The sequence below is a fragment of the Apus apus genome, chromosome 6 (assembly GCF_020740795.1).
Source record: "Apus apus isolate bApuApu2 chromosome 6, bApuApu2.pri.cur, whole genome shotgun sequence".
Classification (NCBI taxonomy): domain Eukaryota; kingdom Metazoa; phylum Chordata; class Aves; order Apodiformes; family Apodidae; genus Apus; species Apus apus.
Genome location: NC_067287.1, coordinates 236,584 through 261,063, shown reverse-complemented (window position 1 = coordinate 261,063; position 24,480 = coordinate 236,584). Strand labels below are relative to the sequence as shown.

Below are 24,480 nucleotides of genomic sequence, written 5' to 3'. Positions count from 1 at the left end.
CTTCACAGACATCTTGGTGCTGGCATTAAAGTTTTATGTCGGACTGGGAGAGCTTGTAGTCCTCCCCTCCCTAGTCTGAAGGTGACCATCTCATGAGGATCCTCATCTTCACAGAGTTGTACTCCCAGACAGGGAAACTGCTGAAGGTCAAACTCTGGTGTTTAAGGATTAAACAGTTGTTGCTGGGTTGGACACCTTAGAATCTTGGCTTTTATTGGACTGTTGCTTTTCTCTCTGAATTTGATGTTATGCCTAACATTTACTCAGAGTTGTCAAAGATTTGAAGTTAAATACAATGGTAACAGGGTTTTGTAAATTTGATAGAAGAATGAAGGTATTGATTCCACAAAGTCTGTAATTTCCAGGATTGTAATTTTAAAGATTAATTGTAATCCTCAAAATTACAATTTTACAGAGAAAATTTATAGTCTTTGTAAAATATTCTAAGACCTGTCCATTTGCAAAGTATTCTGAGATACCAAAACTTCTGCTATCTGCTTTCAAAAAAGGCACCATTTCAGAAACTTCCTTCTTTTGGGACCAAGAGAGAACCAGACAATTCAATTTTACAGAGGAAAGCCTTAAGCTGTTCACAGAGTTAAGAAATATGTGCTTTTGGGCAGGCATAGAGCTGGAATGAAATAAGGGATGATTAAATAGTAAACTACTTGTGTTTGCAAACCCTGGGCATCGCAGGTATCATAGATTCGTCATGGTTGGAAAGGACCTCTGAGATCACCAAGTCTAACCATCGACACAAACCAAAAATAACCAAAAGCACACCCCACCAAAAATACTCACAAAACCCCCACAACCTCAGCCACTAGAACATACACTGAAGAAGAAGCCACATCTACACGTTTCTTGAACACCTCCAGGGATGTAGACTCCACCACTTCCCTGGGCAGCTGTTCCAGTGCCTGACCACTCCTCCAGTGTAGAAATTCTTCCTGCTATCCCATCTGAACTCCCCTGGGGCAACTTCAGGCCATTTCATAGAATCATAGAATCATAGAATCCTAGGGGTTGGAAGGGACCTCGAAAGATCATCTAGTCCAACCCCCCTGCCAGAGCAGGGTCACCTAGAGTACATCACACAGGAAGGCATCCAGGCGGGTTTTGAATGTCTCCAGCGAAGGAGACTCCACAACCTCTCTGGGCAGCCTGTTCCAGTGCTCTGTCACTCTTACAGTAAAAAAATTTTTCCTGATATTCATCTTAAACCTCCTATGCTCCAACTTGTATCCATTACCCCTTGTCCTATCACTGGTCTTCACTGAAAAAAGCTTAACTCCATCGTCTTGACACTCACCCTTTACATATTTGTAAACATTGATGAGGTCCCCCCCCTCAGTCTCCTTTTCTCCAAACTAAAGAGACCCAGCTCCCTCAGCCTTTCCTCATAAGGGAGATGTTCCACTCCCTTAATCATTTCCTCTGGTCTTGTTGTTATTTGCTTGGGAGAAGAGCCCAACACCCACTTCCCTACAACCTCCTTTCAGGTAGTTGTAGAGGGCAGTGAGGTCTGTCCTCAGCCCCCTCTTCTTACACCCCCAGCTCCCTCAGCTGCTCCTCGTATGACTTGTTCTCCAGACCCGTACCCAGTAGTGCTTACTGGCCAAGCTGTTCAGTTAAAATCACTGTTTTCTATGTTTTTCTTGCGATCTGCGGCTTGGGGGCAAAATGTGCTATTTTTTGCAAATACCACTGAATGTCAGCAGTGTCTGATGTGGTTAGATACTGTGCTCTTCAGGAAGAGTAAACCCTGCCCTGACACTCGCTTGGCTCAGCAAAGCCATGAAGGAAAGACCAAAGGAAAAGGGGCAGTTCAGCCTCCCCCTCTCTGCCTGTTGGTGGTGCAGAAGGCAGACGTGCGGCCAAGAGCCTTGTCTGTCCTCTTTTAAACTTCACCAGTAAGTCTGTGTACATAACTTGCTGCATGAAGTCTCCACATTTTTAACTGATAGAGCTGTGGGGATGTCCCTGCTGTCTCTCAGCTGCGTGGGGATGACATCCAGAAGCTCAGTGCCTGCCCAGACAGCACTGGTTGGGAAGCAGCAGTTTGGGTGCTCCTGCTTTTTCCCTCCTTGCAGACTCAGGTGGCAGCTACAGAGTTTCTGTAGCTGAGAATTCTGCTGTGAGCTAGTTCTCAGAGTAATTGCTAGATGATGCTCCATGATTAGTTGACTGCCTCTGCTGGAGGATGGGACAGGCCTACATATTATTCTTTTTTTAATGGACAAATGAAATAAGTACTGAATAAAAGTTTCTGCTAGGAAGAGCATTACAGGTTGGTAGGTGATGCCGAACTGCTGGCATCAAAGAAAGAAAACAGCAGAAGGTGCTGGTTTGTATTAGCTGTGGCTGTTTTCCCTCTGCAGGTCTCTGATAGCTGTTTTTGTTGCAGGTTGCCTCATGTTTGACTTTGTCTCATTATATCTGTTGAACACCAGAAGATATTTTAAAACACTGTACTGGTGTCACTTCCTTTGCATAGTAAGCACAATAAAAAGGTATCAGTTGTAGTGTTAGCCATGAGATTACAAAACATCTGTATTATTAACCTCTGCTTCTAGTGTTTTTAACACTGCAGAATACTTTATAAAAAATTACGGGTGCAGAATTTCAGTCTGCCACTGAGCTTGGGTAGTGTTGAGTTTGATGCTGCTGTTGGGAGAACAATCCCATCACTCAACAGTCCAGTGATGACCTGGTTGCACTTAACTACTTCTGTGTGTTTCTTTGCTGCCCTAGATTTGTGCAGATACGCAGAAGACCCACTAGTATTTTAAAGCCTAATGGACAGAGAGTTTAAATGGCAGTAGCTTCTCTGTTATATGTATTGACAACAGAGGAGCTGGTGTTTATAATTTTGTTCCTCTTGTAATGGTTTCCAAACACAAGACTCTAATCTTCACCAACTTTTTTCCCCCACTCCAAAGCAAAGCCTGATAAAGACTCAAGCTGTTCTCCTGCAGCACAAGAACTGATGACAAGATTGGGTTTTTTGCTGGGAGAAGGGATCCCAACTTCGGCTCATATGGAAGAGAAAAATGAAGTCATGGTAGGATAATGGAAAATCATATATATACTTTACATTCATCCTATTTCTGAGAGGACTGATGTTATTTCCCGTATTTGCTAGTTGCAGTTACTTGATACGTACTAGAAAACAATCAGTTTTAATAGACATGTGGCTTTAGAATTGTAAATTAATTATAACAAGTGTTTGTTTTGAAATGGTGTGTTCATCTTGCATTCTAAAAAAAAACAAAAAAGAAAGAATAGAGTCTTCATCATTTCTGGAAGTTTAATCTACTGTGACTGTGAATAGCTTCTAGGGTTCTCTCAGCCTTATTTTAGTAGTTAGGAGGAATTTCTTTTTCCTTCCATTCTTAGTGATTTATGAGAATGGAAAATGTCAGTGGTTTATTACAATAGTAACTTGCTTTTGGGGCATTCATGTTTTTTTTTTCCTGAGAAGTTCACTTCCATTTGACCATCTTTCTGTCATTTAGGGTAGAAGAACTGGGGAGAAGCAAGCAGCAACTATCCATTTGAAATTCATCTGCTAACCAAAACTGTACTGTAGCTGCCACTCTCTCCCTTCCCTTTCCTCTCTGGGTTTTCAGTCCCAGGCTTCATAAATTTAAATTCATTGGTTTGGGTTTCACTGATAGTGAAATGTAAATAAGACTGCAGTTCTAGTGTTTTTAACCCAAATAATAAATACTGGAGGGGAGGGGTATCCAGTAAAATGTTTAATAGAAGAAATATGCCTCACTGCAACTCTTTCACTGAAGTGTGAAACTCCCTTTTTTTCTTCAGAAGTCACTTTTTAAGAGTAATCTGAAAACACATCATTATGGTTCGCAATCGAGATAAAACTTCTGCTCCTTGAAGTTTTTGCTTGCAAAACGGGCTCTTTGCTTTGTTCTTACTCTGCTTCACTTGGATGTTTCTAGTTTTCAGTGCTGCCTCCAGTGCAGTGACTGTTAGCTTTTCTTCTCCCTGCAGTGTGCAGTGGCCAGTCAAGGAGTGAGTCCATGTTCCACCCTGACAAGCAGCACCACGTCACCCAGCACCGACAGTCCCTGCTCCACTCTTAATAGCGGCGTGGGCAGGGCAGCAGCTCACAGAGGCAGCCCCTGTGGAACCATCAGCAGCCCTAGCTCCACCCTGGAGAGCAAGGACAGTGGAATTATAGGTAACCTTTAATTTGTGATGCAATTAATAGAAATTAATCTTCTCTTATTAGTACAAGTCTAAATAGCAGCTTCATGTCACTGTGTTCTATTTTATGCTGTCCTTGGGTCCTGTTTCAAGTCCTCTCTACTTGAAAAATTGAAATCGTGTTTGTAGGCTGCAACAATTGCTCGTGTTAGCTGTGCATTTCTCTCCTTTTGTTTTTCTGATGCAGTTCTGATTTCTCCATGCTTTCCTTTAAGATCATTAATTTCTTCTGTTGAGTTCTGTTGCTTATTTTCTTCTACCTTTTCCCTTTTCTGTTGCATTTCCACAATGCATTTTGTAGCGGTGAAGCACAGCATAGCTTGAAGCTGATTTCCAGCCAAGGAAAAAGCAATTGATGCTACTTCTCAGGAGAATAACCTAAATCAAACTGTTAAAAACAGGGCAAACTTTTGGGTATTTGGCACTAAGATGAAGCTAAAATAGGGCATCATGGAATAGGTGGAAATGGTGAGATCCTCCACTGAATAGATGTCTGAACTGAGGCCATGCATGCATCTCCGGTGGGGAGCCCATTGTCTTGAGAGATGCAGCTACCATCACAGCCCCAGTTGTTTCAGAGCTCCTTTTTCCAACTAGCTGAATATTTCAGTAAGTCTGTTCAGATCTAAAGAAACAGGCTGAAATGGTTGTACAACTATATTGGTGTCAGTGTCGTGTATGACTAGAAGAAGCAGTAACACCTCTTGTTGAAAAAACATTTATCTGTCCATATACCATAGCTATTTCCTTGTTTAGGACGTGTCATACGGGTTTTACATTTTCTAAATAGAGTCATTTAAATCAGTTCTCTGATTGACACGAGGGTCTATGAGAGTTGGGCTGTCAAAACAGGCCTTGCAGGCAGGAGGACGTGGTTACACAGACACCTCCACCTTCATCAGTGCCTCTGCTGAAGCTTTTCTTAGCTCTGCAAGTAAAGTGTACACTCACTGTTAGGCACTGCTGCTTAGGCATGTTTCTTAAAAATCTGAGGCCTCTGTTAAGGCTTCTCTGTGGTGTTTGTCTTTTATAAAACAGAGAAGTCATGTTGGCTTGGAATTCTTAGTTGTGTGGAGATCTAAACCAACGTGTGTGTTGACTTGCTCAAAGTGGTACTGTGCTGAGAAGCTTTATGGGCTTTGCAAAAGTATTTAAGGTCTGCACACTGTTTTGCGTGCAACTTTTGTTTATATTGATGAGGTGGCACCAATGTGAATGTAAAAATTGGCATTACTGATACACTAAACTGTTCTCTGGTATGTGGTGGAGAAGGCAAAGAGGGATCCTGTTTCTCAGTCTCGTACTTGGGCCCTTGCTGAGCTCTCCTGTGCGGCACTGCAGCCCAGAGGAGTGATGACTGTATGTTTTGTATGGCCAGTTTAATGTCACAGAAGATGCATTTCTTACAAGATACTTGATGAAGTCTTGGAATAAGGACACTTACAGTGTCAGTAGCATATAATGCATTCAAGACTGTAGAAGCAGCAACTGGTTTTGAAGTGGAGTGTGTTCCTTCTTTCCTTCCAGAAAGGCAGGACGATAGGCTAGAGCTCTGTTCTTTAACCTCTAAACCCTGTTCTTGAGTGAGAGCTTCCTTTCTCTCAAGTGGACAAATGCAGATACTGTTATGAACCTACTACCCATGGTTTTCAAGCCTGAGATGTTCTGTTAGTATGTCCATATTCTAAGTGGCATTTTGTTGCCTTTACTTCTGCCCACGACTGTCCAGTCACCCCATGATTCCCATCAGTGCTGAGGAGGATCCCGGCGTGGCATAGCAGCCCTGTCAGCATAAGAAAGCTCTCTGTTCTTTAGAGGACATTTTAGGGCTTTAACAGAGATGGCCTTTTTGGAACAATCAGATTCTGTTATTCCATATTTATGTCCAAATTCAATGAATTCTGGGGCCAGGTCAGCCCAAATGTGATTTCTAACCAGAGTGTTCTCAATTCTTTTTTTATTCTTCTAAATGATGTTCTAAATGTTTTAGCTCCAGGCAAAAAAATCCAGTCTCTCTCAGCTTTTCCTCGTAAAAATCCGTGATCTTCTGGACGTCCAGTCTGGCCAAGTGGTCTCTAACCCAGTCCTCCTCTACTGAGGGAAAGTCTTCCTCTCTCCAGACCTTTCCCCTTGCCTCCAGGGTCTGGGATTCACCAGGGGTAGATTTAGCAGTGAAGACTGAAGCAAAGAAGGCATCGGTAACTGCCTTCTCTGTGTCTTCCACCACTAGGGTGCCCACCTCATTCAGCAGTGGGCCTGCATTCCCCCTGGTCTTCTTTTCCTATTCATATACTGAAGAATCCTCTTGTCGAGTGTATATGGGTCATGGTCATGGGACTGTATGAAAATTGTCTCCTGCAGTTCTGCTTTTCCTGCTGTCATTTGTGTCTGGAATTCCTTGAGTCTGAACACCCCCTTGACAAACCCATGGCAGCACCCCTTACATCTACAGAGGCCAGAAACCAGGACAGGAAGACAAGGCACCTCTGATAAATTCTTGTTTCTGTTTTTTAAATACAAACATGTCTGTGCATTCAAATGTGTTATTAATAATAGATCTGCATTTTAAATTATGTTTAGCAAGTAGGTGTTTTCTAATGTCTTTGACAGAGTTCATCCAACCAGGGAATAGCTTGCATTTTCATGCTACTTATGTGGGCTTCCACTGTATTTCTACTCCTGCTGTGTTTTCTGGGCCAGCAGACTCTGGGAAATTTATCTTTTATCCCTTTCTCTCTTTTTTTCTTCAGCTTTCTTTTAGTTTTCTAAGGTTTTACTGCTGTAGTTGAATTCTTCTCTGCATCTAGTGAGTTTGACATAGTAGTGGAGGCAGGTTTTAATCTTCAGCAATGAGCTAAGTAGGAGAAAAGACTGGGCTACTGGCCAAAACATAAGCTTTTCTGGATGCTTGCCACTGTTTCAGTGTGGAAATCTTGAGTAGCAAGGTTTCCTCGTGCTACACTTCACACCAGGAAGAATCATAGTTTTAAATATTTCATACTTCAGGAGGAGACACATTTTTTTTTTACATGACTGTAAGAATGAAATTAACTTGTCATACAGAGGAACAATCTAAGCTGTGTGCAAAGGCAATGGAACGACTGAGGATTTTTCTTCTGTTGCCTCTACAATGTATGTAGTATTCTTGATTTCTTAGAATATGAGCTCTTGAGTTTTAAGCATCAGATGTTAAATTTCTGGTGGTTGTGAGGCTTGTTTAGCCTGGGGGAGACCCACAGTTCAGATAGATACTATTATTTGAATGGGCTTTTAAAAAATATTTTAAATGCTTATGCCCTCTTATCCAATGTTGTATTTTCCTCTGGGTGTTTCAAGCATTAAAAATGCATTGAGTGTATTAAGTTTTAATAAATGTTGTTCAGTTGTTTTGTGAGGGTTTAGTGTAAGTAATGAAAATATTTTAAATGAAACAGACCAATTTCACTGTGAAACATGCAAAAACCAGTATATATTTGCAAAGCGTTTTTATGTGAGCACATTAGCATAGTGTTACCAAATGTTACTCTGGTTGGTCTTCAGGAGTATAAATTCTTCATGCCTTCAGTTATTGCAGGAGACCCTGATTAACTGCAGTCTTGAGGAACTAAAAGTGCCCTCTAGCCCTCAGCCAGCAATCTGGAGTATTTGTATCACTGGAGCTAATGCAGTTAGTTTGTCTCAGCATTCATGGAGTGAGTCACTACAGCAGTGCAAGGCTGCTGTTCTCTAGTGCAGCATCTCAAACACCCATGTGGGCTCTGTCTCGTAGCAGAGCATCTGCTTGGCTCTCTTTCCCTTGTTTTGCAACATCTGAAATGTTCAGAGCAAAAAAGCTGTTTTTCACCTCTCCAGCTCTTCTCTTTCTCTCTGCTCAGGTCTTAGATCAGTTCTTTCATCTGTTAATTGCAGAAGCACATCCATTGTCTCTCTAGTGGCTCAACCTTAGCCTGGTTTGGAGCTGGGGGAGCTTTTCAGCTTCTTACAGGAGCCACCCCTGGGGCCTCTCCCCTGCTGCCAAAAACCCCATCAAACCAAACCAGCACAGTACTTCAGAAAGGACTGGTAGATGGCTCAGCTGCTGGAAGCTTTCTAGCAGAATCAGTTTGCCAGGGATGCGAGTGCAGGCTCATTGCCATCCTCATGTAGCTCAGTTTTCTATTTTAGGAGACCTAGATCTATAAACAACATTGAATATTTATAATTTATGCTTCATAAAATGCAAGATATTTGGTCACAGGTATGCTTGTGAAAAGCCTTCCAACTTTGGGACAACTGTGCAAGTTTTTCCAAATAATTGAATTTTGAATTCTTTTTGTAAAATACTAGTCTTAAATAATGTGAATTATCAAAAAGATGCTTTAATTTTTTTTTCTTGTCCTAGATGCTATTTTTACTTCTTACAGAGCTTCTGTTGTCACCATGTTTACAGAATGGTTTGAAAATTTGCAAGATACGTTATAGAATTTTAATTCTTAAAAGAAGTAGAGGCGTGTTTTAGTGAAGTAGTAGATTCTTCATATGAAGTCATAATGTTTTGATGGTTGTGGATTTTTTATTGCTTTGTTGTCTGTTTTTTTTCCACTAAGCCTGAACTATGTTGATCTAAAGATACATCTGGATTCTTCAGAACATTTTGCCTCCTTTCTCAGGTGTTTTTGCCAATCTAAGAAGCTGTGTTTTGTGGCTCTTTTAGATAAATAATATTCCTTTAATTTAACAAAATATCCAGTGACTAAATAGTCTAATACCTGCTGGCCAAAAATGCCATTTGAGTATGAAAATTATAACACGTGTTAACACGAGTGTGCCATCTCCCTCTGATGTGTACTTTAGTTGGGTTTTTTCCTCTCTTTCTCAGCAACTATAACAAGTTCATCAGAAAATGATGATCGTAGTGGATCCAGTTTGGAATGGAGCAAGGATGGCAGTCTCAGAGCTGGAAAACATCAAGGGATTAGTCATGAGCGAAGAACAGATAATTGTTCACCAGTTGCAGAAGAGGAAGCCATGGGATCTGCTGAGAACTTGCCAAAAGAAGTACCAAGAGGAGAGGGCCCTGTTCCTTATGCTCAAAGTTCTGGCTCTTTAATAATGCCTCGTCCAAACTCTGTTGCAGGTAAAGTCCTGAGGTAGAAAAATGATGTTCTTAATCATAGAGCATTTCTGTTCAAGTTATGTTGTTAGAAGTATTTTTATAGGACAGAAAGAGAAAAGCATAGGTCCTAAACTGAATAGATGAGTGTTGCTTGAATTGTTTAAAATTGTCATGGAGAGGGCTTTTATCCTGCTTTTTAGTAGGTATGGTTGAGTCAGGACTTCTGGAACACTTCAGAAGTCTATCAGTCATTCTAGGACATTGTCTTGTGTGAACTAATCCTTGAGATTGTTGCTGTTTCATGTGCTCCCATTAGCTAGGTCTGTAAATCTGACTAAGATCAAAGTAAAACTTTGATATCCGTAGAACAAGTAACTTTTTTTTTTTTTTAAGAACTCTGTGAAATTCTGCCTTGTACTCGAACCATTTGTTCAGAAAATGTGAGTCTGTTCAGTTGTGACTAGTACATCTGTGATCTTACCCTTACATTTCTGTGTGTTGTGAAACAGACAAATCTGGCAAAGCACTTTGACTTGAAATCTATTAGTAGAGCCCATCAAATTAGCAGTAAAGGGCAATTCACTTGCATAAATAGAACTCTGCAAGAAGAATGTTCTGATAGTGTTCAGGAGCATGGGTGTTTGTGTGGGTATCCTCAGTGTTTTTTTTCCCTTTAAATCTAGTGAGAATTTCCCATGTTCCACCTTGTGTTCCTTGCTTCTCATCCTCTTTGCTGTGTCCCTCCAGGAAGGGTCTGATTGTGGCTTCCCATTGGGTACAGACTGACAGGAAGCTGCTGCTGTAGCCATCTCTGTTCAGAGCTGAACAAACTCAGTTCAAACCCGAGACCTCCTTCCTACTTGGATGCAAAGGAATTCTACCCACCCTATAATGTTTTTAAAGTGGCATCCACAGGAGCATTGGCTTTGTCTCTGGCTCTTTTTCTAGTTTTTACGTTCTTTTCATTCCATGCTTCAGTCTTCATCCATTGCATTCAGGATTTCTGTAAATTGCTGTAAATTTGGACTAGACTTTAATTTTCAGGCTGGACTTGTGCTGCCTCAGTACTGAATGCCTTGACTCTGAACATCCCACTGCAAACCCTGTTCGCATCTTACAACTTGGACCTGTAGTTTTAACTTCCCAGCTTCACCCTAGGAAGAGATGAAACTCAGTTACTGCTCAGTAAGCCTGTATCTTTCCCATACTGCTCAGTCCAGAATGGGCACAGTGCCCCGAGGTGGTCTCTGCAGTCTGAGCAGAGGAGCAGGACTGCTTGCCTGAACCTGCTGGCAGCTCTTGCTGATGAGCCTGGCACTATTGGCTGCCTTGTCAGGAGGATGCACTGAAGTCTGACAGTCTGGTCCTGGCAATGTTATTGCAGACAGTGTCAGAAGCCTCACTGAAGTTGAGGTAGATAACATCCACAGCTCTCCCCCATTCATCAAACCAGTCATCATCTTGTAGTGTCATCATGGAATGGTCTAGACTGGAAAGGGACCTTTAAAGATCACGTAGATCCAACCCCCCTGCCATGGGCAGGGGCATCTTGTAGTAAATCAGGTTGCTCAAAGCCCCATCCAGCTTTTGTTCACTTAACAGCTCCTTGCTTATCCATGCAGGCCTCCTGCCGTATTTGCTTTATGCAGATATCCTGCCTGTCAGGATGGCCCCTTCTTGAGCTGCAGGAGGTTATCCTTGAGTGTCAACCAGCTTTTTTGGATCCCTCATCTCTCCAGCACTGTATGGCATGGGATTCTTCCTAGCAGTACTCTGAAGAGGTTAAAGTCTGTGCTCCTGAAACCTGATGTTGTGCTCCTTTTTGCTTTGATCTCTCATATTAGGATCCTGAGCTCCACCATCTCATGGTCACTGCAGCCAAGACTGCCCTCAGTGGTCACATCTATGAGGAGTTGTTCTTTGTATTAGGTCCAGCAGAGCATCTTTTCTTTTTGGCTTCTCAGCTGCCTATGTCAGGAAGTTGTTGTCATTCCACTCCAGAAATCTGAGTAGCTTATGACCTGCTGTGTTGTCCTTCCAACAGATGGAATTTATTTGTTACAAACTTAAAAACTTATTTTTAAAAATGGGAATATTAATTTGGTTTCTTGTGAAAATATATGTATCCCTGGTATAACTTGATAAGTATCTTCTATGGATTTTCAGTTCATCTTTTGTATAGCTATCACTGTAGTTTAAAAATCAAATACAATTTAAAATGTTATCAAGAATTCTGTAGCATTAAATACAAAAAGAATATGTGTTTCCTCTCAGACTGTGTATTCACAGCTCATACCTGGTCTTGTTCCTCGCAGTTCTGAGCTCTCCGATGGGGTTGTTCTCGTAGTAAAAAGGGAGACTGTACTAACATGAGAGCTGTTTACCACATGGGGAGGTTAAGGCAGATGTGAGGGCCATCTGCAAGGGGAAAAATCAGACTAAATCTTGAGCATTTTTAATTGTTGTAACATTAACTACTTGAACCACTTCCTGTTATCTAGAAAAACAGAACATCTGTAAGTACTTGTTGAGGAAAGAACTAAAATAATAATGTTCTTTGTCGCTTATGCTGAGAGAATAATGAGCTTCAATCCTTTAATCCTCTAGCAACAAGTTCAACCAAACTGGAAGATCTGAGCTACTTGGATGGGCACAGAAACGCTCCTTTGCGCACCTCGATCCGCCTGCCCTGGCACGGCACTGCTGGCGGGAGAGCGCAGCCGGACGGTAAAGGTCAGTCTGTGTGCACCAGCCTGGGCACAGCCCTGCAGCTCTTCACTCCTCTGGGAACAGGGATGTTCTGTGAGCTTTGGACACTCTCCCACCCCGCAGTGATAGTTCGGAGTGCTCCTGACAGAGCACTCAATATGTCTGAGACTAAGACCCTCCCTTACACTTCATCCTGCATCAGGCTGTGGTTTAGAACTGAAACCTGTGGCTCCTAATAAATCGGAATCTTGTCTAACTGTGCATGGTAGGGCTAGTCATGCCAGCCTGCAGACTGAAGGTGTGTGACACCAGTGTTCAGGAACAGAACTGTCTGCAAGCTCTGTTAACTTACCACGTTAAGAACCACTGTCAAAGCTATCAGGAAAAGTGGTTTTATTGAAATACGATGATGCAAGAAGTACAACTTAACAACATTGTGGTGGCAGAGTTCACTCTGTCACTCACTGCACAAAGGCTATAGCCAATAACAACCAATAGCAATTAAAAGCAAGAAAAAAACAAGCAAATTCCTTATAAAACTGGTCTTGAGATTGTATATAGATGCAGTACTGTCCTCTTTCATTTACGTGTGTCGATTAATGCTGAAACAGCATTTGTGTAACATTAAACTAGGTCATGAATCCTCAGAGAGTTATATTAGTGAACATTATTATTTCTGTAAATTTTAATGTATTTTATGTAACCAAACACAAATTAGTCCTTTCTCTTTAAGTCTTGTTAGATATTTTGCAAAATACATAAACTAATCAAACATGACTCTGCACTTCTGGCTGTGCTGTGTAATTTCTGTTGTTGTGGCTTAAAAAGCACAGAAAAACAGGGTAGCAATAGTTTTTTACATTACTTTAAAAATATTTTTAGAAAGCCCAAACACTTACTTAGTCTATGTACTTTTTTCTGTTTCTCTGTAAATGTTTTTCTGGGTCTAAAGACCTGACATTGAGATACTCAGCAGTGTAGTTCTCTCTAAATTGAAAAATGTTTGGCACTTCCCCCTTTACAGAATTATTAATGCATTTTTAGAAAACATTTGGATTCTACAACTTAGTAACTGAAGTTCAATTGTAAAAAAAAAAAAAAAAATCCTCAAATTATAGTTGCAGCTTCTCTCCTCTAGAATTTCATTTACATAGGAACTATGGAGGTGAACTGAACTGAGCAAATTAGTCTGTTGTTTTCATGATGAAAGCTCTGAGAAGTCTGATTATGAATGCTGTTAACAAGGTCACTGAATGAAATGATCTGCTGAAAACAGTGCTGTTCTATTGCATGTGGAGTTTCTTCTAATAAACTTTTTTCCCTGCCACCTCTTCAGCTCGTTTCATCCCCTATAAGCCTCAAGACATCTTACTGAAGCCGCTGTTGTTTGAAGTGCCAAGCATAACAACAGACTCGGTGTTTGTGGGAAGAGAATGGCTGTTTCAAGCCATTGAAGAAAAACTGAAGAACACTGATCCAGCAGAGAACAGGGGAGCAGTCATCACAGGAAACGTGGGATTTGGGAAGACTGCAATTATTTCACGGCTGGTGGCACTGAGCTGCCATGGAAGTCGCATGAGGCAAATAGCTTCAAATAGCCCTAATTCATCCCCCAAAAGTATGTTCCTTTTCTATGTAATTGTTTGGGTTATTGTGCTGATAATGAGAGTCTAATGTTGTTTGATTTCTCTGCTGAAGGTAGCTGGGCATCATCAGCCCCTCAGGAAATGCCTGTTGCCTCCTGTGAGGAAACTGTTAAAATGGTGTGCTGTGACAAACACCTTCCACAGAACGTAGCATGGGCTCAGCCCAGCAAAGGAGACAGTAAAATGGGGCAGAATGTAGAATCTATTCCTTCTGTCAGTCAGTGTGTACCCTAAGCTCTGCTGCAGTGGGACTGTGGTAGCTTGTTCTCCCATTAGTTTGGGAAGAGGGAGGTGCCATGTTCCTTTCCCACCGTGTACCTCATGCTTTTCAGTACCGTGCGTTGTCTGTAGAATTTCAGCAGAGGCAGGAATAAAGCGATGGAGAAACCCATTCTCTCTTCTGGGATCTGTAGGTTTCTGTCACCTGACCAATATATAATTTTCATAAGGAACTCTTCACATCAGCATAGTTTTTCTCTCCATAATTCTGTAGTTTTGATCTAAAAGTCTGTTGAATTGCTTTAAAATTGTAAAGTTGTAAATATGTGCCTGCTTTTATTGGACTAGTTGTAGGCTTCTTGTAATGCTATTGTTCAGTTTTAGTTTTTACTCTAGCAGTAAAGGTATTGCATGATGTTTTCCTATAAATCAATTGCTATCAGCAAACTTTTGTATTTGTTGTCTTTTAAAAATAGGTGGTGACTCCGGTCAGGAGATTCCCTTAAGTCAGTTATCCCCATCTGCTCCTCAGACAAGTGGCACCAATACAATGAAGACTCTCAGTTGTCCTGATGCTCCAGAATACCAAAATCTAACAGGTGATTCTGTGAGACGCCTTGCTTCAAAGGTGAATTTTCTCTTGTTAATAGATTTTCAGTATGTTAGAAAACCTCTAACCTGGGGGGAGACAGTCTGCTTCGCTGGCTGTGCCAGTAGTCAGTGGTGGGAGAACAGGCAGTGATCTTGGACACATACAGAAAGTGTGTGCCTTTCATGGTTTGTGAAACCAGCTACCTGCCTTGGCTACCTTTCCAGTTGTTACTTGAATTCTGCTTGTCTTAGAAAGAGTTATGTTAAAAATTTCACACCTGTTTTATGTGCGTATGGGAGGTTGGGGTCCTTTACTTGCAAAAGGGGTCATGTGTTCTCTGCAGGTAGATGCTCAGTGTACCTTCCAAAAGCAAAATTCTGGGGGGGGAAATAAAAAGATGTTTTGTCTGAGTAGAATCCATCTGTATTCTGTGACACAGGTTGAGTCTGGCTGTAGTCTGTTTTACGTACTCTGAGAGGCTGAAGTAGGCAATTAAAATTTATTTTTTGATTAGGTTATTATGATAAGTGTTATTTTTTTCTTGCCTAAGTAGTAAAAAAAAAATAATGTCTGAATTGCATACTTCATGCAAGTAGTTGTGAGGAAAACATGAGGTTATTGTTGCAGTCTCTCAGGTGAGTGTATTATTTGGAAACAATGTTACAGAAGCCACTGAAGTGCAGACTTTTTAACTGCACAAACACCATGTTTTTCTTGTGGTTTGATATTTTTCAAAGAAATACGCCCTATGCTATGTTTTATTTTTAAGTAATATACACCCTTGCAATAATCAGAACAAAGCCATCTGTCCTCTTCCTGTTTGCTGGATTGGGGGTGTCTTTACTAGCTGCCATTTCCTTTTGCCTGGTGATGGTGGTCAGAGTCAGTCCTTGGGTTGTTGCAGCGTGTGACACAGTGCTGATAAAATACAGCACTGGTAGGTGATTTTGTCAGAGCCTCGAGTTCTTCTTCTTGTACTACTTACCTTCTACTCAAATTACATGCTTCCCTGCCAGAATCTGACATTTGTATTTCTTTTCCCCCTTTCATGCCCTACAAGGTCAGAATCTATTTCACTGTCTCTGACACCGATGGTCTGAGACCAGTTGCAGAGCTGGGTAGTTGCACTGACGCTGAAAAGTGTGTTCTAGTTGAAAGAGAAGATCAGTAGCACTTTATCACAATAGGACTAATGAGTAACCAACTCAAATATTGAAGGGGTAACACTTTTTTTCCAACTCTTTTTCAATTCTCCAGGTGGTTGCTTATCACTACTGTCAAGCTGACAACACGTACACGTGTCTGGTCCCGGAGTTCGTGCACAGTGTCGCGGCGTTGCTGTGCCGCTCGCCTGCGCTGGCTGCCTACAGAGACCTCCTGGTGAAGGAGCCTCACCTACAGAGCATGCTCAGCCTGAGATCTTGTGTGCAGGATCCTGCTGCAGCTTTTAAAAGGGGAGTGTTGGAACCACTTTCAAATCTCAGGAAAGGTAGGTTAAGCAGGAAGTGATTTGTAAACTGAATCTAAACTCTGTAAAAAGAAAAAAATCTAAGAATATGTATTTGAATGCTCTAAAGAGAAATCAAGCACAACATTCCTGCAGAAAGGGATTCCTTAATTGTGGTGGTTGTTTGGAACAATAATAGGAAGGTTTTGGACAGTTGTATGTTTTAAAATTAAACTCTATGAAGCTTATTAAAGATGGAAACTTTATATTTATTTGTTTGCCAGAAACCTCAGAGGTAACTTTGTACCTTGAAGTTAGGGCTGGTACATTTGCATCTAAGGGTTTTGTTTTCAGATGATTTTGGGTTTTGTCACACTCTTTTGTTTTGTAATTTTCTGTGCCTAAACACCTGCAAAGTGGATTTTTTTGCTTGCTTTTAAAACTGATATGGCAGTTTTCAAAGAAAAGTGTGTAACAACATGATTTTCATATTAAAAAAACCCCTAGCAAGCTCCTCCTTGCAAAGAGCTACTCAGAGTGCATGCCAGCCTGAGCAGGTACTCGATACATGGCAAGATGGGGGAGGAGATTCCCTCTGTGTGAACAGAATGTGTGCCATTCTTGTGGAAACAGGTCTTGGATTTTGTTGACAGGCAGTCAGATGCTTGTGAAAGCCATTGTCAGGTCTTGTGTTTCCCTGGGGTTTCCATCCTTAGCAAGTGCTCAAAATAAGCATTGCTAGCTTCTCAGGCTGTTGCAGAGTAACCTTTTCTCCCCAGAACTGAAAGTGTAAGCCAGCTGTTTATGATTTTTGGTAAACTGATTTTTTTCTGTTTGGTAAGTCCAATAAAGGATAAGTTTTAAGTAAATAGCTAATAATTAAAAGCAGTGTTATGTAGTGTCTTAACAACCTATGTATGCCTTCTTCCTGTATCTGTGCATGTCTTAAGGTAACAGCTATGTTTAATCTCTTAACTGTTTAAATCAGTAGTGAGATAGATCCATAATGATAGTGCAGTAAAAAACACTATTGTAAGTGATTGCTTCTACATTTTGTCATTTTATGGCAATGTTGGTTTATGTCTTCTAGTGTTATTTTTAATCTCCTAAATAATGCTTAAATGCCATAAGATGTATTATTATACATAAAGATACCTTTTTTCTTGATGTTCAAAATTTAGGGATGAAAATTTATCACTTAATAGGAGAATTTGTATTCATCCTTTCCTTTTTATTTTCATATTTCAGAGCGGAAGATTCCTGAGGAGGACTACATAATTTTGATAGATGGTTTAAATGATGCTGAATTTCATAAGCCTGATTATGGTGACACAATTTCTTCATTTATCACAAGCATAATCTGTAAGTTTCCTCCCTGGCTGAAGCTCATTGTGACTATAAGAACTAACCTCCAGGTAAAAACACCTTTTAACTTCTTTTTTTATCCTCAAAGACCTGTACCTTTCTGGTTCATTGTTACTGAAAGATGTAACGATAAGGAGATTCTTTTCTCTCTTGTAGTTTGTGATATTTATTAACGGTGGCTTAATATAGATAATTTCTTCTACCTCCTGCACTTCCCCTGGCCCATCCTAAGGTCCAGTTCTGGTTTTTTCTGTTCCCATGGTTTTGAAGTGATAATTTCTATAGCTCATTCCCTTCAGTTGCCTTGCTGAGCTTGGTCAGTAGAATATTTAAGACATTCCTATGAAAAACAATGTTGTCAGGGGACAGCATTTGCAAAGCCATCACAGAGATACTGAATGGCTTTTTAATTTGTCTGGTACTCATTACAGAAGAAAAATATAGCAAAGATAGAGTTTTCAGTGCTGGAATACTGTAATGGCTATGTGGTTTTTCTTTGTTTTTTTCCCCCTCTTCTTCCCACAGGAAGTAGTACGTTCACTGCCCTTTATTGCAATATCCCTGGACAGTTTTCCAGACAACAAAGACATTCATGATGACTTGAATGCTTATATTCAGTACAGAATAAATGACAGCCAGGAAATTATAAACAACATATCTCTAAATGGAAAAGCTGATGCAGCTATTATTGGGAAAGTGAGTAACCACCTGATCATGAGAAGCCTGGGATCTTATCTCTATTTGAAACTCACTCTGGATCTTTTCCAAAAAGGTCACTTAGTAATCAAAAGTGCAAGCTACAAGGTTGTTCCAGTGTCCCTGTCAGAACTGTACTTACTTCAGTGCAATATGAAGTTCATGACAAACTCTGCTTTCGAGCGAGCCCTGCCTATATTAAATGTGGCACTGGCATCCCTACATCCCATGACAGATGACCAGATTTTCCAAGCTATTAATGCAGGCCAAATAAATGGTGAACAACAATGGGAAGACTTCAGCCAAAGGATGGAAGCCCTTTCATGTTTTCTGATAAAAAGACGTGACAAAACACGGATGTTCTGCCACCCCTCCTTCAGGGAATGGCTTGTTTGGAGAGCAGAGGGTGAAAATACTGACTTCTTATGTGAGCCAAGGTGAGTGGAACCTGGAGTAAATCATGTTCAAATAACAGCAGTTATGGTTTATGTAATTGGTTGCAGCCATTGGTGAGAGGAAACAGTAATGTTAAGACACAAGCATGCCTGATTTTTTCCAAAATGAAAACTTCAGTATGTTTAGAGGTAAACTTGAACAGAGGTACCAGAGGTTACAACGTGTAATTGACTTCATAGAATTTGCAGATTTGTATTTGACTTTGCTGCCTTCATGGGGAAATGAGAGTGCTGTGTTGTTAAATACACATTTTATTCCAAGTTTCAAAAGAATTCAGATCTGTTTCCAAAAATATGGGGTTTTATCTGAGTTTCTGACTCAGAGTTTTATCCGAGTTTTATCTGCAGTTTCTGATTGTGGGATGAAACGACAAGAGGAGCAGTTTGCAAACTGGTGTCCAAAGCTGTCTTGGCTGTGCCATGTGCCTCTCGTGGGGTGACAGTTGAGAAGCATTAGGAGTATGTTTCAGCTTGGAAATGTGCCTTTTTCCTCTTGGCATTGTTTCATTATGCAAATAATCTTGTTTAGATGAAATGGAATGTTTCAGCAGTCTGACAAGCTGTTGCGACAGGCGTGCAGGTGTGTCAGGACATTTACTGAAAGGACGGGTATAAAGGCACTTCTCAATCCTTTCTACTAGGAATGGACATGCTCTACTGGCTTTCATGTTTTCTCGACAAGAGGGAAAGTTAAACCGCCAACAAACCATGGAACTTGGCCACCATATACTTAAAGCTCACATTTTTAAGGTAAAGCTTACAGCTTTGTGGGTTTTATGACCTATTTATATGGCTGCATCTCAGAGATTCTCCTCTGAGTTGCTTTAACAATTTGCTAGAAGCTTATGCAAAATACTTAATAGTGCTAAGGAACAGATTTGTCACTGTGCTCATGAGATGTGGATAGAACACAGTGTTGCTGATCCTATAGAGAGATTTCCTGTTGTTTCATTTCTGGTAGGGTCTCAGTAAAAAGACTGGAATTTCTTCCAGTCATCTTCAAGCCTTGTGGGTTGGTTACAGCACGGATGGACTGTCTGCAGCCCTGGCTTCTCTGAGAAACATCTACACACCCAATGTGAAGGTAAAGAGATAAGCATTCATGTACAGCCAGTGCTTGACTGCTGCTGCAACTGTTGATGAATGTTGATATTAATGTAACCTTTTAGAAGAAAGTAACTGAACTCCTTTTTAGCAAGTCTTCGTGTACTTTTTAAAACTGTTGTTAAAGTCTAATTCAGTTTTCCATGGTAGTTTTGATGGAAAGAAGGGTTTCTCCCTGATTCTGGTGAAGCCACGCTCTAGCATAGATCAGTGTGGATGCATTTTCATGAATCAGCAGTACCACCTGATTTACTGAGCAGACTTGTGACATGTTTTCTTGTATAGGGAAGTATCAAGGGAATTGCATGTACGTGGTCACACACACACACAGATGCTCTGACAGTTTTTTGAGATTGCTTTTTATTAATCTATTTGGTAACAGATTGTTTTAAACTTCAATATTGCTATGTATGTGCTAAAGTCAATGTCTGCCAATAAAACCTGCATCAAAATTAGGGAGTAACATAGGAGTACCTGAACCAGGATGTCAGAGTCTCTTAATGAAGTCAGACAAATCTGAGGAAAAAATTTTGTTTAAATGAAATTCTAGGTGAGTCGGCTGCTGATCTTGGCAGGAGCAAATGTGAATTATAGGACTGAAGTACTAAATAATGCTCCAGTACTGTGTGTGCAGTCACACCTTGGACATGAAGAAGTCGTCACTCTTCTCCTAGAATTTGGAGCTGCTATTGATGGAACTTCAGAGAATGGGATGACAGCACTTAGTTATGCAGCTGCTGCAGGGCACATGAACATAGTTTCAATGCTGTGTAGAAGAGGTGCAAAGGTAAGCTGGTGCACAAAGATCACATTTGCAGCCAGAAAAATCATGCGAAGATCTAAAAAAGCAATTGTTGATTAAATAAGTGTATAATTAACACACATAGACTTGGGGTGGGGCAATGGGGGAGTCCAGAACACGTACACAGACTTCCATGAAGCATTTCCCATGTACCACAGATCACAGCCCTCTGGCCCATCCATGCAGACAGTTTTGGGTCCACGTCACTGTTCTGTAACCTGTCCTTCATCAGCTGGGCCATCACAGCCTCATGGCAGACAGTCTCAGAAGCCTCACTAAAGTTGAGGTAGACCTCATCCACAGCTCTCCCCCCATCCACCAAGCCAGCCACCTCACTGGAGAAGGCTCTTGGGTTGGTTAAGTGTGACCTCCCCTTGATAAACCCATGCTGACTACTCCCCATCACCCTCCTGTGTTTGCAGATGGTTTCCAGAATTAGTTTTCCATGGTCTTTCACTAGACTTCTCAGCTCTGACCATTTTTTTCCCTATGCAGGCTGACTGCTTAGATAAGAAAGGCCAGTGTGCTCTAGTCCATAGTGCCCTGAGAGGCCATTGTGATATCCTTGAATACTTGCTCAACGCTGTTTGGGTGACTCCTTCCCAAGAACTAAATTCAATAAGTAAAAGCCAGGCACTGCAACAAGCCCTAACAGCAGCTTCCAGCATGGGACACTGTCAGGTAGGTTGAGGGTGCAAGTATTTCTAAATCTGTTTGAATTCATCAGGATTGTACAGCAGTGCTTGCACCAATTTTTAAGAGGTATGGAAAGCAGAACTGTTAAAACTCCTGATACTTAAAGTAGTATGCATTCTTAGCAACTGTTTTCAATGCTCTAGTTAATTATTGGATAGATTTGCTTTAAGATTTGTTTATTTTAATTTTCCATTTGCTTTTTCCTCTTTGTTCTTGGAAATTGTTCTGAATCTCTAGTGGTAATGATGATACTCTGTATCAGTGATCCACCCTAGTATGTTTCTACTTTAGGCTGAATTTTTTTTCATAGTATAACAAATTGTATATTGCACATTGTTGCACATGCAGAACTTTCTAACCTGATGCACATGTCAGGTTATACACTTCAGCTCACCTCAGCTCAGTGTCACTGCAGACAGAAACTTGGGGCTGTGTGCATGTCTGTGACAGAAGTGTTTGTCAGCATTACAGTATTATTCAGCAATGGGAACACTAAAAGGAAACATTAGAAATACACAAAATGCTTTGGATGTTTAGGTAGTACAAGTATAACTTCCTTTCATTGGGAAGACAAATCTTTACCTTGGTAGAAAACAAACTGGTAAGGAAAGCTACCTGAGTGAAGATCACACCAGGCTGATGGAATTTCTGGTGTGTGTATTGTAAGTGATGTGCCAAAAGTAGAAACTTAAGATCTCTTCAATAAAACCATTTCAAAATATACTTCTTTTAAATCTATTTTTAAATTGCTATAAGGTCAAGAATCTGATCTTTAATCATATATGCTTACTCTTACCTGAAAGTGTCCATCTTTTGCTGGTTTTAGGATAACAAGAACCTGAATTCTTCTTAGCTAGAAAAAAGACCTTTGTGTTTCATGAATTTTAGATAATTGTATTTGAGCATTTCAAATTTTAGGATTTCCCATGTCTTGTATACAACACTTCTCAAACAGCCTGAAAATACCCAGATACTTTCTCCTTTCCTACCTTTGCTTTTTCCTGTAGCTTCCAAAACCTTCTGTTCGTGTCATTCTACTCCTTTACCTGCTGGCTGCCATCTCAGTGACCCTGCCTCCCATTTAGAAAATCTGTTTAAAATAGCCATTAGAAGAGGTTTTAATTTAATAATCTTTTTCCTAGCAGGTGGTCACAAAACCCAGATTTCCTTAATACAATATAAAAAAAAAATCAACAAAACTTAATTTATAACTCACCTCAAGTTTAAAAATTAGCATTCAACAATGTGTGCTTAAACCATTCTGTGAAGAAATGTAGAAACACAGCTAAGATATAAAGAATGTAAAAGCAAAACCATGAATTGCCATTGTACTTGATGAATGCAAATACTCTCATTTTTACCTTTGTTTTAGAGAATATGGAATTTCCTTGCTGAACTAGGATGCTTTATTTTTGCCATTGTTTGTCTTGATTATTCTGGTATATGTATGTCACACAGGAGCTCATTAAATCCTAATCATGTAAAACACCCTGAACCAGTTAAGAGAAGGGCACTGGGCTTTTTTTTTAACTGCTTTCAATAACATTCAGTCATCACCAAGTCATACTAAAAATCATGCTGAACTTGCCTTGAGGGATTATGAAGAGTATTAGTTTCCTGTGATACACATGCATGAAGAGAGAAGCACTCTCACTTATTTTAAGTCTTTTATCTGTTGCTGTGTCTGGCAAGTGACAACTGGTGTGTTTTGTGACTCACTGCATCTCTGCTGTTTATGACAGGTGGTTGGTTACATCTTGACAACTGAAAAAGACAATGAAATAGACATTGATGACACTGATGCCTTGTGGGGAGAAACAGGTATTTCTTTTCTCATATTTTGCCTAATTAGAGTTGCTCTTTTAAACAGTAAGAGTTCTTAAATTTTATTTTTAACATGTAATTATATGTGATGAAAGTACTGAAAAGTGCTAGTTTTAATAACAAAAGGGAGTTTTTAAGTACAGTGTTTTTAACTTTCTAAATCTACTCATGTGTTGAAGAGTAATTTTATATTAAACTTACTGTAAATTGCTGACTTTCTAATTAAGTAAAAAATTGCCTGTGGAAAGACAGTGATGTACAATTGTGTGGGATTATCTGTTTGAGAACCTTTGTTTTGTTCTCATTTGTTTGCAGGAAGTGGTAGGCAGTTGCCTCATTTGTTCTAATTAGGCAATGAATGAAAAGAGGTGCCTTTGTATATATGGGAAATGCCAAATATATTATTAAAGACAGAAGGTACTCGGGGCAGCCTGCAGCTGGGAGCTTTCCTGTTTTACCATGAGCAGCATCTCCCTTTCCTTTAAACAGCTGATGTTGCACAGGCAGGTGGGGAAACAGTCTCTTCATGGTTTTCAGCAGCCTCTGCACCTTCTGAAGAAGCAAACGTTCCCTAATCCTACACATAAACAAAATCCTTGGTGCAAATCCAAGTAATTCCAAAAATCATACATCTGTTTCTAAATTGGCTTTCCTTTAATATTTTCTAGTCAACATGTTGTGTATGGAAATCATTACTGTTTGGAATCTTTACTCATTAAGTTAGCAAGTGCTGCCTTGTGCAGCCCCAGCTTGTGATGGGGTGAAGGTCTGAGTCCAGGAGGCTCCCAGCCCTGTGGCCCTTCTGAGTTCTCTGAGGTACAGAGTAGGATGTCTGGGACAAGAAGAACGTAGAGTGAGTCAGGACAGCTACAGGTTTAGCATCACAGGAAATACTGCTCTTCAATTATTGAATGGAAAAAAAAATATAGAAAGGATGCTCATGTATAGGCTGCTGGAATCTTCAGTTTTGTGTGTGTGGGTGAGCTCAGGTTTTGTGTCTGGTAAATGGGATCACGCTACAGAACTGGGCAGTGATGGATAGAACAGAGGAGGGTGAAGCAGTGTGCTTTGTTGAGTGCCTGCTTGGGAAAGGGAAGATCCCTCACACTCTGGAACAGCACAGAACAACCCTAGAGCTCCTTCCTTTTCACACAGCAAGGTGTTCAGGACCAGCCTCTTTCTGTTCCTGTATCTGTACTGCAGATACCTGCTGGAATTTGGCTCTGCTCACTGTGGAGGCTGTTTCCTTGGCATTTAGTGTTGTGAGTCTTCTAGAGGGACAGAGAGCTGGAGGGGGTTGTTGCCATTTCTGGTGTTTTCTCACACCAGTGTATCTGAGGGCCGTGTGTGTGAAGTGCAGGCTCCAGGCAAGTTAAGTAGCAATTTAAAGAGGAGTGGGTAAAAAAGTCCTGTAATGACTGAAGTGAGAGGTTTTAAGGGCATGACTTGCTGCCTTGTGAAAGGGATGGAAAACAGCATAATTTTGGCTGCTCCTGACCTTCACAGTGTCATCAGGCAGCTCAGAGGTGATCCTTTCCAGCAGAGTCATTGGAATTCCTGAGCAGGGTTTAGTTCTGATGTTGTTGAAGCTGACTGG

At 40.6% G+C, this 24,480-nt stretch overlaps 1 protein-coding gene across 8 annotated transcripts in view; it reads left to right on the top strand.

Annotated features, from left to right (window-relative positions):
• Positions 1-24,480, top strand: part of TANC1 (tetratricopeptide repeat, ankyrin repeat and coiled-coil containing 1) — a 71,225-nt gene that overhangs the window by 34,451 nt on the left and 12,294 nt on the right. For 5 of the 8 annotated variants that reach the window (XM_051623914.1, XM_051623915.1, XM_051623917.1 and 2 more), the window contains 14 exons: positions 2,943-3,064; positions 4,018-4,207; positions 9,092-9,349; positions 11,936-12,061; positions 13,374-13,655; positions 14,379-14,530; positions 15,752-15,983; positions 17,190-17,356; positions 17,832-18,439; positions 19,099-19,207; positions 19,419-19,541; positions 20,112-20,348; positions 20,859-21,044; positions 22,802-22,880. In XM_051623914.1, the coding sequence (XP_051479874.1) occupies positions 2,943-3,064; positions 4,018-4,207; positions 9,092-9,349; positions 11,936-12,061; positions 13,374-13,655; positions 14,379-14,530; positions 15,752-15,983; positions 17,190-17,356; positions 17,832-18,439; positions 19,099-19,207; positions 19,419-19,541; positions 20,112-20,348; positions 20,859-21,044; positions 22,802-22,880 (2,871 nt within the window). The remainder of the gene's footprint in view (positions 1-2,942; positions 3,065-4,017; positions 4,208-9,091; positions 9,350-11,935; positions 12,062-13,373; positions 13,656-14,378; positions 14,531-15,751; positions 15,984-17,189; positions 17,357-17,831; positions 18,440-19,098; positions 19,208-19,418; positions 19,542-20,111; positions 20,349-20,858; positions 21,045-22,801; positions 22,881-24,480) is intronic. The other 3 variants (XM_051623916.1, XM_051623919.1, XM_051623918.1) reach the window with 3 other exon arrangements.